Genomic DNA, 17,317 nt, shown 5'->3' on the forward strand with positions numbered 1-17,317 from the left:
GTGCAGCGAGCCCTGATCAACGGGATATCGTTGATCGGCACCGGTTTGCTCCTGTCACACGGAGCTATGGATGGGGACGAGCGGTCATTACTCTGATCGCTCGTCCCCATCCATTATCATCTTGTGTAGACAGGGAGTGGCGCTGCCGACACGAAGATGTGCTGCCGACAACGATAATGTTTCACTTTTTTAAAACGATACGACCACCAGATGATCACGCGTTTGCTCGTTCATCTGCTGATCGTTCCTCCGTTTACACAAGGCAATTATCGGCAACGAGCGTTATATGAACGCTCGTCTGCCCGATAATAGTCCTATGTAAAACCCCCTTAAGTCAAATTAGCTGGTTAGCCCCCCTCCCAATAGGAAGTTTTATTTGATATTTCATAGAGCCCGACACTACCTATAGTGGCGAGATCCAGCAACGATCATTATGTCTATGGCGAATTTAAAAGGGTTCTCTGCTTTGGACTACTTGTTTAAAGGGTCCTTTGATACGCGGACCCGCAGCCATCAACTGTAATGCGTGGGGAAACCTTGCAGTAAGCATTCAGTTTCCCTGCAGCACCACCAGAGGGGAAATTAAGCATTACACAGTGCTCATTCAAATCTAGAAGTTGTCCTCCAGTTCAAGAGACTTTGTTACCGCTCTCCACTCTGGCCAAGAGATGAGGATCCTGAATAAAGAACCCCCATCCCCTCTATCAGAATTCCCTGATATAGTATATGACTTTCTATACTGGACAATCCCTTAAAAATACACAAGGAGTAAGAAAGAGGTCAAATATTAGTAAACTGTTTTACAATAACTAAAATCAATTCAAATTTTTGAAAGATTTTTGGTTTATTTATAGATCATCATACTGGACAGTGATCAGATTAGAGAATTGCTCACCAGCTCGGCCTGACTTCAGCACAGACAGTATATGGGGTTCATTAGCATTCCCAGCGGTGACTACAAATGCGTAAATTAGCAGGAGGCATCCTGCCCACCTCATGGTGCCGACCTGTCAGAGAGAATGGCAAAAATGTCAGAATAGGTCTTCACCAGGATTCAAAAATTCAACAGGTTTGACTATCCATTTTTGGATCTTACATAAAAAGTCAGCCAGGTGGCTAGATCCCTTACAATTTTACAGACTATTTGACCAATAAGGCATTATCAGTAGGTCTATGCTGCAAAAAACACTTGGTTTCAGGCAAACTGAAATCTGTTTAATTTGTCTGAACATTTATCATTCGATTATTATTCTTGTAAAGTGTTCATTACAACAGGGGTTTAAAGGAAGATAGAGTACCGTATTTTCCGGACTATAAGGCGCACATAAAATGCTGAGAATTTCTCAGAAATAGAAAGTGCGCCTTATAATCCGGTGCGCCTTATATATGAACCCGACAGTAAAGAGAGGGGTTCATACAGGATCCTTTACCTCTATCGTGGGCGGCAGGGGTCGGCGGCGGCATACCACAGCACACACCATGCTCCTCCCCTCAGTCTCCAGTGTCATCCGAGCTTTCAGGAAGGCTGGAATCACCACTGAAGAGCCTAGCAGCAGCAACGAGACCGACTCGGATAATGAAGAGGAGGACCCCATGCTTGATGCCGAAATCGCCCAACTGTTCAACTCCGACACTGAAGATGACGGATTTGATGGATTTCTGGTGGAGGAATGAACTGAAAAAGTACGGTAAGGGTATGTGCACACACACTAATTACGTCCGTAATTGACGGACGTATTTCGGCCGCAAGTCCCGGACCGAACAGTGCAAGGAGCCGGGCTCCTAGCATCATACTTATGTACGATGCTAGAAGTCCCTGCCTCGCTGCAGGACAACTGTCCCGTACTGTAAACATGATTATACTACGGGACAGTTGTCCTGCAGCAAGGCAGGGACTCCTAGCGTCGTACATAAGTATGATGCTAGGAGCCCGGCTCCTTGCACTGTGTTCGGTCCGGGACTTGCGGCCGAAATACGTCCGTCAATTACGGACGTAATTAGTGTGTGTGCACATACCCTAAACGTTTTGATTTGCAATTACAGCTGAACCAGTTGCAAGTTATTGTTAAAAAGTGTAATAAATTTTGACTTGCAGTCTGAGCAATGGTTTATTTAACGGTAATGTGCTGCGCCTTATAATCCAGTGCGCCTTATATATGAAACATGATTGCTTATAAGGCGCTCATAGAAAGTGCGCCTTATAATCCGGTGCGCCTTATAGTCCGGAAAATACGGTAAGTAAAACGTATAAAAAAACAACAACTTTCTTCTGGCTCTGCAGCGATGGATTGTTTCCTAAGTAAAAGGTCAATGTACTGTCTACATGTAACTGGCAGCCAGACAGGAACACTCCTTTATAATATTTGTATTACTCATGGAAGGGTTGTCCCTTTAACTCTTTGGATACAAGTGGAAATAATTTTAATTTGCAAAAAGGTTAGGATTCATTAACAAATATGTATCTTATTGCCGTGTATCCTTACATTTTCATTATTCCTTTAAAATACAATTTTTGGTAAAAAAACAAAAACAAGCAAATTATCGTATAAATGTATACACAATTTATATTTTTACCCTTTCCCGCTGCGGCCAGTTTTGACCTTCTTGACAGAGCCTAATTTTTCCAGTCTGACGTATCAATTTATGTGGTTATAACTTTGGAATGCTTTTATCTATCCAGGTGATTCGGAGATAGTTTTTTCGTGACACATTGGACTTTATGTTAGTGGTAAAATTTGGTCGTTATATTTAGAATTTAATTGTGAAAAACACTCAAAAAAATTGCAAAAATGTTGCATTTTTATACATTTAAATGCTTCTGCTTGTAAGACAGATAATAATACCACACAAAATAGTTACTTGTTAAGATTTCCCATATGTCTACTTTAGATTGACATTGCTTTCTGAACATTCTTTTATTTTTCTAGGACATTACAAGGCTTAGAACTTTAGCAGCAATTTCTCATATTTTCAAGAAAATTTCAAAAGGCTATTTTTTCATGGACCAGTTCAGTTCTGAAGTGGCGTTGAGAGGCCCATACAATACAAACCCCATAAATCACCCCATTTTAAAAACTGAACCCCTCAAAGTATTCAAAACAGCATTTAGAAAGTTTCTTAACCCTTTAGGAGTTTCACAGGAATTAGAGCAAACGTGGAGGTGAAATGTCCACATTTTTATCATTTTAATCAATTTTTTCTGTAACACAGAAGGTTTTACCAGGGAAATACATTTTTAGTTGTATTACCCAGATTCAGCAGTTTTAAATAAATATCCCACATGTGGCCCTTGTGTGTGTGGATTTTGGGGGCCTTCTTTTTATTGGATTATATTTTAGGCATCATGTCAGGTTTAAAGAGGTCTTGTGGTACCAAAACAAACATCCCCAAAAAATACCCCATTTTGGAAACTACACCCCCACAAGGAATTGATCTAGCTGTGTAGTGAGCATTTTTCACCACACAGAGGTTTCATAGATTTTAGAATTGGGCTATACTTTTCACAATGACTAAAGGAGAAAAAGCACTGCAACATTTGAAAAAAAAAATCTCCCGAGTACAGCAATACCCCACATGTGGTCATAAACGGCTGTTTGGAAACACAGCAGGGCTCAGACGGGAAGGAGCGCAATTTGACTTTTGGAGCTCAAATTTTGCTGGACAGGTTTGTGGAGGCCATGTTGCATTTGCAAAGCTCCCGAGGGGACAAAACAGTGGAAACCCCCCACAGATTACCCTATTTGACAAACTACATCCCTCAAGGAAATTATCTAGAAGTATAGTGAGCATTTTGACCCCACAGGTTTACTGCAGAAATGATTGTAAATAGGCTGTGAAAATGAAAACCTATATTAGGTTTAACAATTTTTTTTTAATTTCCACAAGAACTAAAAAGGACAAAAATCACCCAGTTTTTATTTTTTTAATATTAGGCCTACGGTTGCCATACCAACCATTGGCACCGTTGCTGGGGTGCCAGTCGGGTAAAAACGACTAAGATGCTGCGCTCTTTATTGAGCGCAGCATCTGAGGGGTTCATTGGCCGGATCAGAGACTAGCTCCAGTAGTGGCCGTTACAGGAGGGTGTCGACTGTAATATACAGCTGGCACCCGGCGGTGATGGTGCGGGCTCTGCTTCTGAGCCCGCACTACCACTGCAATGTAACTTTACTGTGGTTTGCGGGAACCCCTTCCCGACAGCGGCGTTTATATACGGCGGATGTCGGGAAGGGGTAAAAGGAGTACCGCAAAATTTTGGAAGAGAACAAAAAAAACAACAAATGCATGTAAGTAGTCTCCAAGATCAGAATACAGACTTTGTTTATAGTCTGTTGCCATGGAGACTCATTGGTTTTTCATAAGAACTGTAGACAAAGCTTTTAAAATGAACACGATTTGCAAAAGTTTTTTCAATTTTCATTTTAGATGCATTGTAGCAAATTAAATATATATTTATTAAGTTGGACATAGCCCTTAATTACCAAGAATGCTTTATTTTGAATGAGGGAATAATCAGCTCATATTAAATGGCAGAGTCAGCAGTCAAGGCAGAATGAGTTACAAACATTTAATATTAATACAATGTCTGAACAGTTCTTATCAGACAAGAAGCATGTCCATGACAAAGTGAGGCTTTGTCCTGTGCTTGCAGCACGGCCCACACAGCCTATCTATTCCAGCTCGGTCTTTATGGAGGGCAGATGAAGTTTCAGCTGCAGGGGAGGACCTAGGAAGATTTGAGATGCTGCAGACAAGTGAAGCTAGAGTCTTTCTTCCCTCACCTGGTTTCTATAGGCTTATTTAGACGAGCGTATTATACGTCCGTGCGCTATAAGTTACAAAAACGGACAGCACATGGACCTATGCAATTCAATGGGGCTGTTCACTTGGCATTTGTTTTAACAGACAGTGTGAAGAACCTGTGAAAGATCCCTCAATAGACTTAGAGACTGTCACCACATTATAAGTGCCCTATCTCCTACATAAGGAGATTGGCGCTGTAATGTAGATAACAGCAGTGATTTTTATTTAGAAAAACGATCTATTTTTACCAAGTTATGACCTATTTTAGCTTTATGCTAATGACTTTCTTAATGCCCAACTGGGCGTGTGTTTACTTTTTGACCAAGTGGGCGTTGTGGAGAGAAGTGTATGACGCTGACCAATCAGTGTCATACACTTTTCTCCACTCATGTAATCAGCACATAGTGATCCTGCATTGTTCACGATGTGCTGTCACATACACCCACATTAACGTTACTGAAGTGTCCTGAGAGTTAATAGACATCGCTTCCAGCCAGGACGCGATGTCTATTCACAATCCCGACACTTCGGTAACGTTGGTGTGGGACTTACAGCACAGCAAGCGTGATCTTGCTGTAAACTGTCATTTACAGCGTGATCTTGCGAGATTACGCTTGCTGCGCTATAAGTCCCACACAAACGTTACCGAAGTGTCGGGATTGTGAATAGACATTGCGTCCTGGCTGGAGGTGATGTCTATTCACTGTCAAGACACTTCAGGAAAGTTAATGTATAAGTATGTGACTGCACGTCATGATCTCACGAGATCACTATGTGCTGAGTACATGAATCGAGAGAAGTGTATGATGCTTATTTGTCAGCGTCATACACTTCTCGCCACAACGCCCACTTGGTCAAAAAAGTAAAACATGTCCAGTTGTCCATTAAGAAAGTCATTAGAATAAATCTAAAATAGGTCATAACTTGGTGAAAATAGATCCTTTTTCTAAAGAAAAAACACTGCTGTAATCTACATTACAGCGCTGATCATATTATGTAGAAGATAGGCCACTTATAATGTGGTAACAGAGCCTCTTTAAGTAGAATTGGGGTGGAGGAGAAAATTGGAATTTAGCCGCATTTGTGGTGGGCAAAAACCACACTTGGAGAAACAAACTCCCGTTTGCCCCGAGCATACCAGCGGTATATATAGTACATGTACAGCTATTCTACAAATAAACAGGATGCCGTCAAACAGGACTATAAGTATTGAATGATACCAGTAATTACTACACTTGGAATTTTTGCTTTACACACAGTAATCCGCAAAACAGATTACACAACATAACAACATTCATTAAATATGCAGAGCTTTCACTTAGCCAGTATTATTGTACAAGCACTTATATTCATGTCAGTTTATATTTCTGTAGTCCCCTGAGGGGATTTTGCTCCGTTCATTGTAAAATGAATGGGATAGAAAGGGTGTGAGCAGGTTGTCCCCTTAAACACAATACACAAGTAGGTGTTGCACTTTTACTTACACTGAGGCGTGCGGTTCCTCAAACCTCTCCTGTCAAACATAGTTCATAATTAGATGATTACTCAGCATGGGAATCAAGGTAAATCCTCAACATTGTCCGCTACAGAAAATAAAATATTACGTGTAAATTATATCTGATTAGAATGTCAAATGCCAGGACGGCATCTATTAATAAAGATGAGGACATAGGAATTCCCGGAAATGCGAAGGTTACCACCGAGATTAGAAAGCAATTAGTTACTTGTTCTCCTTCCAACCTAAATTAAAGCGTTTGTCAACTTTTTACAATTTAGTTTTTCTAGAAGGCATGTCATTTACTTAGACGTGACAAACAGATTGCTGGGGGGGGGGGGGGGGTCTCTCATGGGAGATCTGGCCACAATTGTTTTAGCTATGGCTAAACTGGGGTGTGAAGTCTAATCCTGGTCATACACTTAAGACTAGGATTGGCCGCAATGTGATGGATCAGTCGTATGAATGATCTGACCATTGACATGTCAGACTAAATTGGCAGATCAGGGACGTAGATAAAAAAAAAAAAAAAAAAAAAAAAAAGAAGGATTAGAAAAAATTGTAAGAAAGCACTTGCACGAAGTGGCAAATGAGTGGCCGTAGTTGACTGATCATGCCATACACGCCTAGTTTCAGCCAAAAAAATTGTTTGGGATGCCATCGGCCATCCCAAACAATTTATAGGCATGCAATCGTCAATATAGGCATGTATGTCAAGATCAGCCACTTATGCCAATCACTGCAAAAAAAACATTCTGTTTTACACTTTTGGATTTTTAACTATGTCCCTGACCTGTTTAGTCTGACATATTGATTGTCAGATCGTATGTATGATCCTATTCGGTGTATGACCAGCTAAAGTTATCTTCCCGTTTTTACCCTTAATCCCCACAAGGAGGTATGGACTTTGCCAATCATATACCCAGATCACGGTCACAGATTAAAGAGGGAAATAGTAGCATAGTCAGGGATAGAGCCTAGGGTTGTCACCAGGAGAGCTATTAGGATGCGACAAGCTAGAGGGCAAGACCAAGGAGTCAGAACCAGGAGTAGGTACAACAAATCTAAGGAGCGAGACCAAAGCAGTTTCCAATAATAAAAGGACAAGGTCAGGAACAGAATACACACAAAAAGTATCTCAAACGGAAGGCAAGGGTTGGCTGGCTGACCCTCCATTTAATAGGCTGCCCAGGCGGACTTCATCAACAGGTTTTCTAAACCAGAGGAAACTTGGTCCCATCAATGTAAAGGATTCCATCTTACAGCTATACAGAGGAGGTTTAGAATCAGTTCTTGCTCTGGAGGAGCCGACAAGTCTGTGTCGTCATTTATTACCTACGACTTCCATAGGGGCCAAGTCATTACATCACTTATTTTTATAATTATTTCAGTATTCATATGTTTTTTTTTCATGGGGAGTTAAAAGGGTTCTTCCCATCTCAGGCATAGCATATCCACAGGATATGCCATAAATGTCTGTTAGCTGCATGTCCCAGGTCTGGGACCTGCAGCCATATTGAGAATTAGGGTCATCCAACCCCTTTGCCGACTGATGAGGCTGCCGCCGAATCCAGGCAGAGACCAAGTGTTCTATGGAAACAGCCAAGCAAGCAGAGCTAGGACCCTTATGGCATATCCCCTGGATATGCCATACATGTCTGAGATGGGAATAACTCTTTAAGCCTTGAGATGTTTGATTTGGTGATTTTACATATGTGAGGAGAATGTGTAAATAAATGTTTCCATAAACATGTAATAAATGTGGTCTAAAGAAATGGCCCGATCAGTCATTTCTTTTTAACTCAACAACTACAGGAACTAATAAAAATGACTTGCGTGTCAGGATTTACTGCTAGGCTAGATAGCCCAACACTAATCCAAGAAGACAGGGTTCCTCTGTTGACTTTCAACCTTTTTATGACGTGCAGTAAACAATGACCTAGGAATTTAAAGATCAGTTCTCACTTGTAATAAGACATCCGGTCTCCCATTGGAAGGGATGTCAGAAGAGGAAACAAGGGAAAACATCCCCAAACCTCTCTATAGGATATGGTTTCAGGTAAAAACAGAAGGGAAACTGGATCGCCAGTTAGGAAAAAACCTAAAGCATCACGCCGACTGGGCCGATATTCAATACTAACCTGAAGTTTATGGCACAAATGGCTGATAAGACGTTACAATAGAGCAGGCCTTCATTGCTTGTCTGCTTGTGGGGGTATTTGCAAGAGCTACAGTCAACGACTAAATGACCATGTAATGACTATGGATAGTAGATGAATGGGAGGAGAATACAGAATTGTGATAATGATCAATAATAGGAGTTCCAGACATCCTGAGAGTCTGGCTGGCGTACTCACTTGAATGGGAAAAAGTTGTAACTGTGCTCCGCTGCTAAGAATGTTTCGGTGTTGTACAGTAAAGAGATGTAAGGGAAGCAGTGCTTGCCGGAGCGTCACGGCCCCTTCACATAGCTGATCAGTGGGTGTGCTAAGAGTCAGACCACTACCGATCAGATATTAATGGCCTATCCCGAAGATTGGTCTATCAATATTATTTCACCAGACAACTTATCAAATTAAAATTTTGTGCCAAAAAATGGTGCACATAGTTACATAGTTACATAGTTAGTACGGCTGAAAAAAGACACATGTCCATCAAGTTCAACCAAGGGAAGGGAAAAGGGAAGGAAAAATTTCTACACATAGGAGCTAATATTTTTTTGTTCTAGGAAATTATCTAACCCTTTTTTAAAGCCATCTACTGTCCCTGCTGTGACCAGCTCCTGCGGTAGGCTATTCCATAGATTCACAGTTCTCACTGTAAAGAAGCCTTGTCGCCTCTGCAGCTTGAACCTTTTTTTCTCCAGACGGAGGGAGTGCCCCCTTGTTTTTTGAGGGGGTTTTACAAGGAACAGGATTTGACCATATTTTTTGTATGTGCCATTAATATATTTATATAAGTTAATCATGTCCCCCCTTAGTCGTCTTTTTTCAAGGCTAAATAGGTTTAATTCTTTCAATCTTTCCTCATAACTTAAATTCTCCATGCCCCTAATTAGCTTCGTTGCTCTTCTTTGTATTTTTTCCAACTCCAGGGCATCCTTTCTATGAGCTGGAGCCCAGAACTGGACTGCATATTCTAGATGAGGCCTCACTAATGCTTTGTAAAGTGGTAATATTACATCCCTGTCCCGCGAGTCCATGCCTCTTTTAATACACGACAATATCCTGCTGGCCTTTGAAGCAGCTGATTGACATTGTATGCTGTTATTGAGTTTATGATTTACAAGTACACCCAGATCCTTCTCAACAAGTGAATCCGCCAGTGTAGCGCCCCCTAGGACATATGATGCATGCAGGTTGTTGGTACCCAGATGCATAACTTTACATTTATCTACATTAAACTTCATCTGCCAAGTGGACGCCCAAACACTTAGTTTGTTTAAATCTGCCTGTAATTCATGAACATCTTCCATAGTCTGAACTATATTGCATAGCTTGGTGTCATCTGCAAAAATAGAAATAGTGCTATTAATCCCATCTTCTATATCATTAATAAATAAGTTGAATAGTAGGGGTCCCAGCACTGAACCCTGGGGTACACCACTTATAACCGGTGACCATTCAGAGTAGGAATCATTGACCACAACTCTCTGGATACGGTCCTTGAGCCAATTCTCAATCCAATTACAAACTATATTTTCTAAACCTATAGTCCGTAATTTACCCATTAGGCGTCTATGGGGGACAGTGTCAAATGCCTTTGCAAAGTCCAAAAACACTAAATCCACAGCGGCCCCTCTGTCTAGACTTCTGCTCACCTCTTCATAAAAACAGATTAGGTTAGTTTGACAACTTCTGTCCTTAGTAAAACCGTGCTGGCTGTCACTTATAATGCTATTTATTGTCACATAATCCTGTATATAGTCCCTCAATAGCCCCTCAAACATTTTCCCCACGATGGATGTTAAGCTTACTGGTCTATAATTACCCGGGGAAGACATAGAGCCCTTTTTGAAAATAGGCACCACATTTGCCCTGCGCCAGTCCCTTGGCACTATACCAGTCACTAGAGATTCTCTGAATATTATGAAAAGGGGGACAGAAATAACTGGACTAAGCTCTTTAAGAACTCTAGGGTGTACAACTCCTCTCGGTCACGCTTCTTTTCTGAGACACTGCCAAGTAAAGTGTAAAAAGTGTCTGGAGTTTTCCTCTAATGTCATTAATACTTTTTCCTATTGAAAAATACATCTTGTAAAAATACACACATGCGGGTTATATTATGTGGTTGTTCCCAATACCACAAAAATGTCCTGGCTAAAGCGGCAAACACAACACAGCCGGGGCTCAAAAACACACAATCACACCGCATGAATGGGAAGTCATAATCCCATGAACTGGGCAATAGGCAATAGGCTCACAGCTTTAGCATGGTATATACTGGGCATTCAGTAGGAAATAATTTTGGTAAAAAAAAACAAAACACATCTTCCTGAATAATGTGGTGGTTGAGATAATTCTATAAGGACTTCTATCCTAGTCCTAGTAAAAAACAAAATTTTTCTTACTGTATTTCCTACTGGAGTGAGCAGTCAACACAGGGAACAATTTAACGTAAGGTTTGTAGCCACAAATAGTTCCCTGTGTAAACTATCCCGACGCCTGCCCCTGTTGGAAAAGCCAAATTCTTTTGGTCAGATACCAGACGTTCAGTCACCCAGCAAAATACCAAGTGCTACATGTCAAAGAAGAGCAAAAAAAAAAAGAAAAGCACAATGGAAGATTTCTATACTATGAGCATGGAATGCAAGTTTCTGTTATGCGGGTTAAAGACGTCAGATATACTCAAATGGTACAACAAAGAAGAGTGGTTCTGTAATGTTGGCCTTACCCATAAGATAGCGGATCGGCAAAGCTGAAATGTTTGCTGGAGGGGGATAAGTGCCTGCCAGACACTTTCACAAGTTGAAATACAACATGTCCAGACATTGTTTCCCCCGATAAAAGTCAAAGTGCCCCTATACCTACTTTGTCCACTGACCCCGACGACATTAATCTAATATGCATAAACCAAAGCTTTAAAAAAAAAAAAAAAAAAAACACATTAACTTACTGCCCTTGGCTTTACTTCAGAGCCTGCCTTACGTTTGCTTCGTCAAGCCCAAGTGCCACTGCGCATAGAAGGTCATGGCGCTGGAAGTACAGTGCAGGCGTCAGTACCTTTTATGCGACACGGCACAATGCCGGGGCATGACGTAACCGCCAGTGGAGGTCCAGGGCCGGGCCCCCTTCCCCTCCAGGCCCGACCGCACCCCATGACCGCAATTGTTATGCCACATTCTCTGAGAGAAGAGTCTGAGGATGCCTACGTATAAGAAAAAGCAAAAAAAAAAATGTGGCATGAGACGTAGCATCCAATCGGATTGAAAAATTAAAAGGAACATTGCAGAAAAAACCCTGCTGTATTGCGTTATGCCCAGTGCAGGACCTGAGGCGGCACTGCATGACACAGATTGACAAAAGCCACCTAAGATAGAAGTCATGCACCTTCCCTTCTGGCTCTTTACAGGCATAGCAAAGTGGGCTAAACGAAGAGCCAGATTTATTGCCATAGCAACCAATCAGGGCTCAGTTTCCTTTTCTTAAAAAGCTGTAAAAAATTTAAAGCTGCCCTGTGATTGGTTGCTACAGTTTTGATAAATAGTAGAGATGTGATTGGCGGCTACGACACCACATATTATGTAGGATAGGTTTTTCATTATTAATATTGTAATAATACCACTGATGTAAGATAGTAGGCTTGGGAACTAAATCAGGGAAGTTGCCGAGGCTGCAAGACGCAGCAATCCCGATTAGGTACGGTTGGACTAAAAATGAAACGAGCGGACTACCATGCCCGCAAGGAACCATAAAGTAAATAATGTGGCCGCCCCAAAAACAGGTTACGTGTTTCCAAGGGGCCCAAGAGGGTGTCAATGGTGCTGCCTGCATGGTCAGCTGCGCCAGGGTGTCTGCAGGGTATGGTTATGGGAGGAGCGATAGTTGGGGTAGGAGAAAAGGGGGTTTATAAGGTGAGTGAGTCAGGGGACTAACTTGCAGGGGTATGAGGGGGCAGGTGGGCCTGGTTCAGTGTGTGGATTGCTGTGATCAGTTGGTTCACCCGATGGTGAAGTCGACACATTCCATGGATGATAGTTTTGTGTTACTTTCCGATGGGTTCGTCGGGGGGGGGTTAACAGGAGTTCACTTTATGAAAATACATGCAAAACTGCGGTTTGTGAATCCCTGGTACACTGTAAATTCGTAATATAATGCACGTCCTAACCCGTCATACCTAAATGTAACACCCTAATCAGGGAGCGGCCTGAGTTCATTTATCACCCTAGTTATGTCATGAATTGTGAAGTGGCAAATCCTCATTATTCAATCAGAAGCTGATGGTGCAATTTACCACGTATCCAGCTGCAAGACTGAAGCCGCCAAATAAACAACTGATAACATGTTTCAAAACACCGAGCGTTATGGGGGGAGGGGACTGGCCGAGAACGCTAGAAAGAAATGATTTTTCTGCATCACTCCCTAGCTTCTGGGCAAGAAGAATTAATTACCTCCGATCTTCCAGTATGCCAGCATGGTAGCGAATACATGGGAGACAGATCATGCCAGACAAATGCCGTTCTAATGCCATTCTACAGTATGATGCAAAGTCTCATATTAAAAAGGACTTGTCTATTTTGGACAACTCTTCTCCATGGGTGTCCGTTGGCGGGAATTTTTTCAGTTTTTTCGTGTTTTACGGGCCATGTTCCTATACTTTGTATGGGAGCACGGCCCGAAAACGCGGGCAGCCGTCAGCGGTCGGCCGTGCCTACAATGGTGGGCTGTGATTACGGGCACGGCCGTGTGCATGGGGCCTAATTATGGAAAGGAACCACTGGGTAAACGATCACTTTGCAAGCGGCCCTCAAAATTGAGAGGATCTTTGCAGTAGCCTTCTGCTTTGCCATACCTTGGCTATAGTCCTAAAATAACTGTCTGGCTCCATAGACACGTCGGATGTTTACGTACAGAATTATTTCAGTATGGACAGAGGGATAAGTTGTCGCCAGATACCTGGCAGCGCCTATCTCCAGGAGGATTAAAGAATCCGTTTGGATTTTAACTTTTTCTCCCGGACGACAGACATCGGGGACCATGATGAAGTGGTTGGTGGATTCCAACAAATCTCTCGTGTCTATGGCCTACTTCATATGCAGCACTTTTTTTTATGAAGTTCTCATTCTCACATTTATTTAGTGCTGAGGTTTTAGAACAATTTGCATAGTCTTATCTTCGTGCATTAGGCATGAAGAATGACCTAAATCATCCCAATTTCCATTGTGGTTTGGAGGTCCCAACCAAGAAAATGGTCACAGGAGATTTCTTTGCTGCAAAGTCCCCATTTAGCGGTTTGCAACAGAAGAGCTTCTTTTTTTACAGTAGTGCTCCATGGAAGGCAAGTGGTATCCAGTAAAATCAATTAATATCAAGGTCATCCATTATTTACAAGGTACAATGTAGTTCTCTAAGTGTCTCGTCCGTACAGGGTCCATGCATGCAGCTTCGTGCTAAATAGAACCTTTTCTTCAGTGCCAAACAAAAAATTCAGAGAAATTCTGATACATGTGAACAGGGCCGGCCCTAGGATAGATGGCGCCCTGTGCGAAAGGATCTTTCGGCACACCACATCATTAAAAAAAAAAATGGCCAATAAAAAAATTCTAATGCCCCTTTAGTGCCCCCATACAGTATAATAATAATAAATTACAACCCCTTCAAGGACACAGTATTTTGTCCTCTAATTGTGCCCACAGTATTATGCCACCTGTAGTACCCCTACACAGTATAATGTCCGCTTAGTGGCCCCCACACAGTATAGTGCCCCCCTGTAGATTTTGCCATATAGCCTCCCTGTAGACAGTGCCATAATCCCCCACCTCCTTTTTGTAGATTGTGCCATACAGCCCCCCCCACCTCCCCCTTGTAGACAGTGCCATACAGTCCCCCACCTCCCCCTTGTACACAGTGCCCCCAAACAAAAACAAAAATTGTACTCACCTAGGCCCCGTTCCCATGACAAACTGAGCTCCTCCATGACGGGATCCTGTAGCCTAGTACAGAGTTTCCCAACCTTCTCAGACTCGAGGCAGCACGCAGGCAAAAAAGCTCCAAACGGGCGCCGCAGGTATTTTCTGCCTCCTATTAATTTCAATTGGAAGGGAGAGGCGGAAACCGCTTGAAGACCATCAGCCCCCCACTCACAGTAAAATGACCATCGCCCCCTGGTAGGGCAGCGCCACACAGCCCCCTGGTAGGGCAGCGCCACACAGCCCCCTGGTAGGGCAGCGCCACACAGCCCACAGGGGGGTAGCACCACACAGCCCACAGCCCCCTGGTTGGCAGTGCCACACAGCACCCTGGTGGGCAGTGCCACACAGCACCCTGGTGGGCAGTGCCACAAAGCCCACTGGTTGGCAGTGCCACACAGCCCACTGGTTGGCAGTGCCACACAGCCCACTGGTTGGCAGTGCCACACAGCCCCCTGGTTGGCAGTGCCACACAGCCCACAGCCCCCTGGTTGGCAGTGCCACACAGCCCACAGCCCCCTGGTTGGCAGTGCCACACAGCCCACAGCCCCCTGGTTGGCAGTGCCACACAGCCCACAGCCCCCTGGTTGGCAGTGCCACACAGCCCACAGCCCCCTTGTAGTGCAAGGACTACGAAATGACCCGGATAGCTGGCGGGCAATAGACATTCAAAAAAGGACAACTGTACAGGAGCACACAAAATACCCAGCTTTCCCGGCTATCAAATAAATGTGTGGAAATAAACGAAGATATAACTTTTGTTTAGTCTAGCCAAAGGATAAATCCTTTTAGCTAGATTAAAAAAAAGTTGTATCTTAGTTTATTTCCACACATTTATTTGATAGCCGGGAAAGCTGGGTATTTTGTGTGCTCCTGCACAGTTATCCTTTTTTGTAGGTAGTGCCACACAGCGCCATTGTAGATAGAACCCCCCCCCCCTTCCAGTATAGATAGCGCCACTGTAGCTCTCTGAAGGAGCGGAATCCCCATGTGGCCAGGGATTCCGCTCCTGGAGCGCTGCTTGATGTCTGTGTCCATATATGGACAGTGACATCAGGGGAAACTCCTGAAGCGGAATCCCCATCCACAGCGTTGCGGACGCTGTGACTGTCGATTCCACTCCGGTAGAAGCTCCTGTCGTCTGTGTCCATGATGTCATTGGCTTCTCCTGGAGTGGAATCCCAGCGCTGTGACCGGGGATTCCGCTTCAGGAGTTTCCCGTGATGTCACTGTCCATATATGGACAGAGACATCAAGCAGCGCTCCAGGAGTGGAATCCCCGGTTACATGGGGATTCCGCTCCTTCAGGGAGCTACAGTGGCGCTAGTAGATAGCAGAGCAGGGAGATCCCTGCCCGGTGTCACCGCTAGCAGCTGATATGGCTGCTACAGTGGTAGCGACGGCCACTAAGTGAAGAAGCGCCCGGGCGCAAAGGCGACTGCAGTTTGTGTATGTATCCCCGCTGGTAGTTGCAACGGCGCGGGGATACACACACCCGCTGGCGCCCCTCTTGCAGTGTGGCGGCTGGCGCCCTGTGCGACCGCACTGGTCGAACGTATCTAAGGACGGCCATGCATGTGAACCAACCCTTTTCACCCCTCCTGAGCAGAAACCTGACAGGTAGGTACGGATTAAAGAAAAGTGAAAGCATCTGAGGTCCCTCCACCGCCTGCTTCCTTATGAGAAAAGCAAACAAGCCAACTAAGGCCAGGATCACACACACAGTTTCGATTGGCAGGAGTGGACACAAAAGAAAGAGATACATCAGTCTTTTCTTTATACATTTCCTTCCTTTTGGATCCACTCCTGGCTTAGGCTGAAAAAACTGCATCGAAACAGTGCGTGATCCTGGCCTAAAGCAATTTTTTTTTTTTATTCCAAACTAAATTTATTATAGGGAATTAAATTTTCTATGCCAGTTTTCTGTCACAATATGCTCTAAACAATTTACGCTACAAACGATGTAAATTATAGCGCAAATCTACTCTAGCTCAAAGTACATTTGATTTGACTTTCTGGTGCACAGAGAACTAGAGATGCACCTAATTTATTAAGAGGCGCACGCATCATACTCCAGCGATCTGTATATTAACGGCTTGTTCACACGTAACGGAATTGCTGCAGAAAATTCTGCAGAAACTAGCAGAAATTCCGCTGCAGAAAAACTGCACCATTTCCGGTTTTTATACTGCAGAAAATGGTGCGATTTTGCTGCGTTTTTTTAGGGGATGTCACCACCTCCCAACATTGAAAAAAACGCAGCAAAATCTGCACCATTCCAAAATCCGCACCACAAATTCAGTAAATTTTCCGCAGCAGTAATTGACATGCTGCAGTACGAAAAATACGCACCGCTGGTCAATTTCTGGTCAGAAATTTTACGCAGCGTGTGGATAAGATATGTGAAATCTCACCCGCTTTGCTGCTACTGTATTGTGCTGCGTATTTTCCATCAAAAATTCCAGACGAAAAATATGCAGCAATTCCACTATGTGTGGACAAGCCCTAAGAGTGGCGTATGAAACACCAGTCTTAATAAATTCCCCCATTGTAAATAATGTGAAACCAAGTTCTCTCTTAAATATTTTTTTAATTTTTTTTACACGGGCCAATGATTGGGTGAACAAGCCTTCATACAAACGCTTGTTCCTATCATTGCCCAGTGCAAACAGGGCAGCGATCAGCTGATGAACGAGCAGACGCTGATCGTTGGCTGATCGGATATTTAAAGCAGCTTGAAAAATGGTCGCTAAAGATGCAAAAACTTATTATCGATTGTTCGCTTACAATCATTTCTCCATTTAAATATAGCAAACGAACACCTAGTGACGTGCTGTATTGTCGATCGTAGCTCACAGGGCCAGCCTAAGGCCCTGTTCACACTGAGTTTT

General features: G+C 43.3%; 1 protein-coding gene across 4 annotated transcripts in view; it reads right to left on the reverse strand.

The window, feature by feature from the left end:
* The window catches only part of PRRG2 (proline rich and Gla domain 2), a 50,423-nt gene that overhangs the window by 13,488 nt on the left and 19,618 nt on the right, over nucleotides 1-17,317 (reverse strand). For 2 of the 4 annotated variants that reach the window (XM_075840231.1, XM_075840228.1), the window contains exon 2: nucleotides 896-1,007. In XM_075840231.1, coding sequence (XP_075696346.1) covers nucleotides 896-998 — 103 coding nt within the window. In that variant the 5' untranslated portion in view covers nucleotides 999-1,007. Of the gene's footprint in view, nucleotides 1-895; nucleotides 1,008-1,430; nucleotides 1,676-6,287; nucleotides 6,387-17,317 lie in introns of those variants that run through there. The other 2 variants (XM_075840227.1, XM_075840230.1) reach the window with 2 other exon arrangements.

The sequence above is a fragment of the Rhinoderma darwinii genome, chromosome 10 (genome assembly GCF_050947455.1).
Source record: "Rhinoderma darwinii isolate aRhiDar2 chromosome 10, aRhiDar2.hap1, whole genome shotgun sequence".
In the NCBI taxonomy this organism is placed as follows: domain Eukaryota; kingdom Metazoa; phylum Chordata; class Amphibia; order Anura; family Rhinodermatidae; genus Rhinoderma; species Rhinoderma darwinii.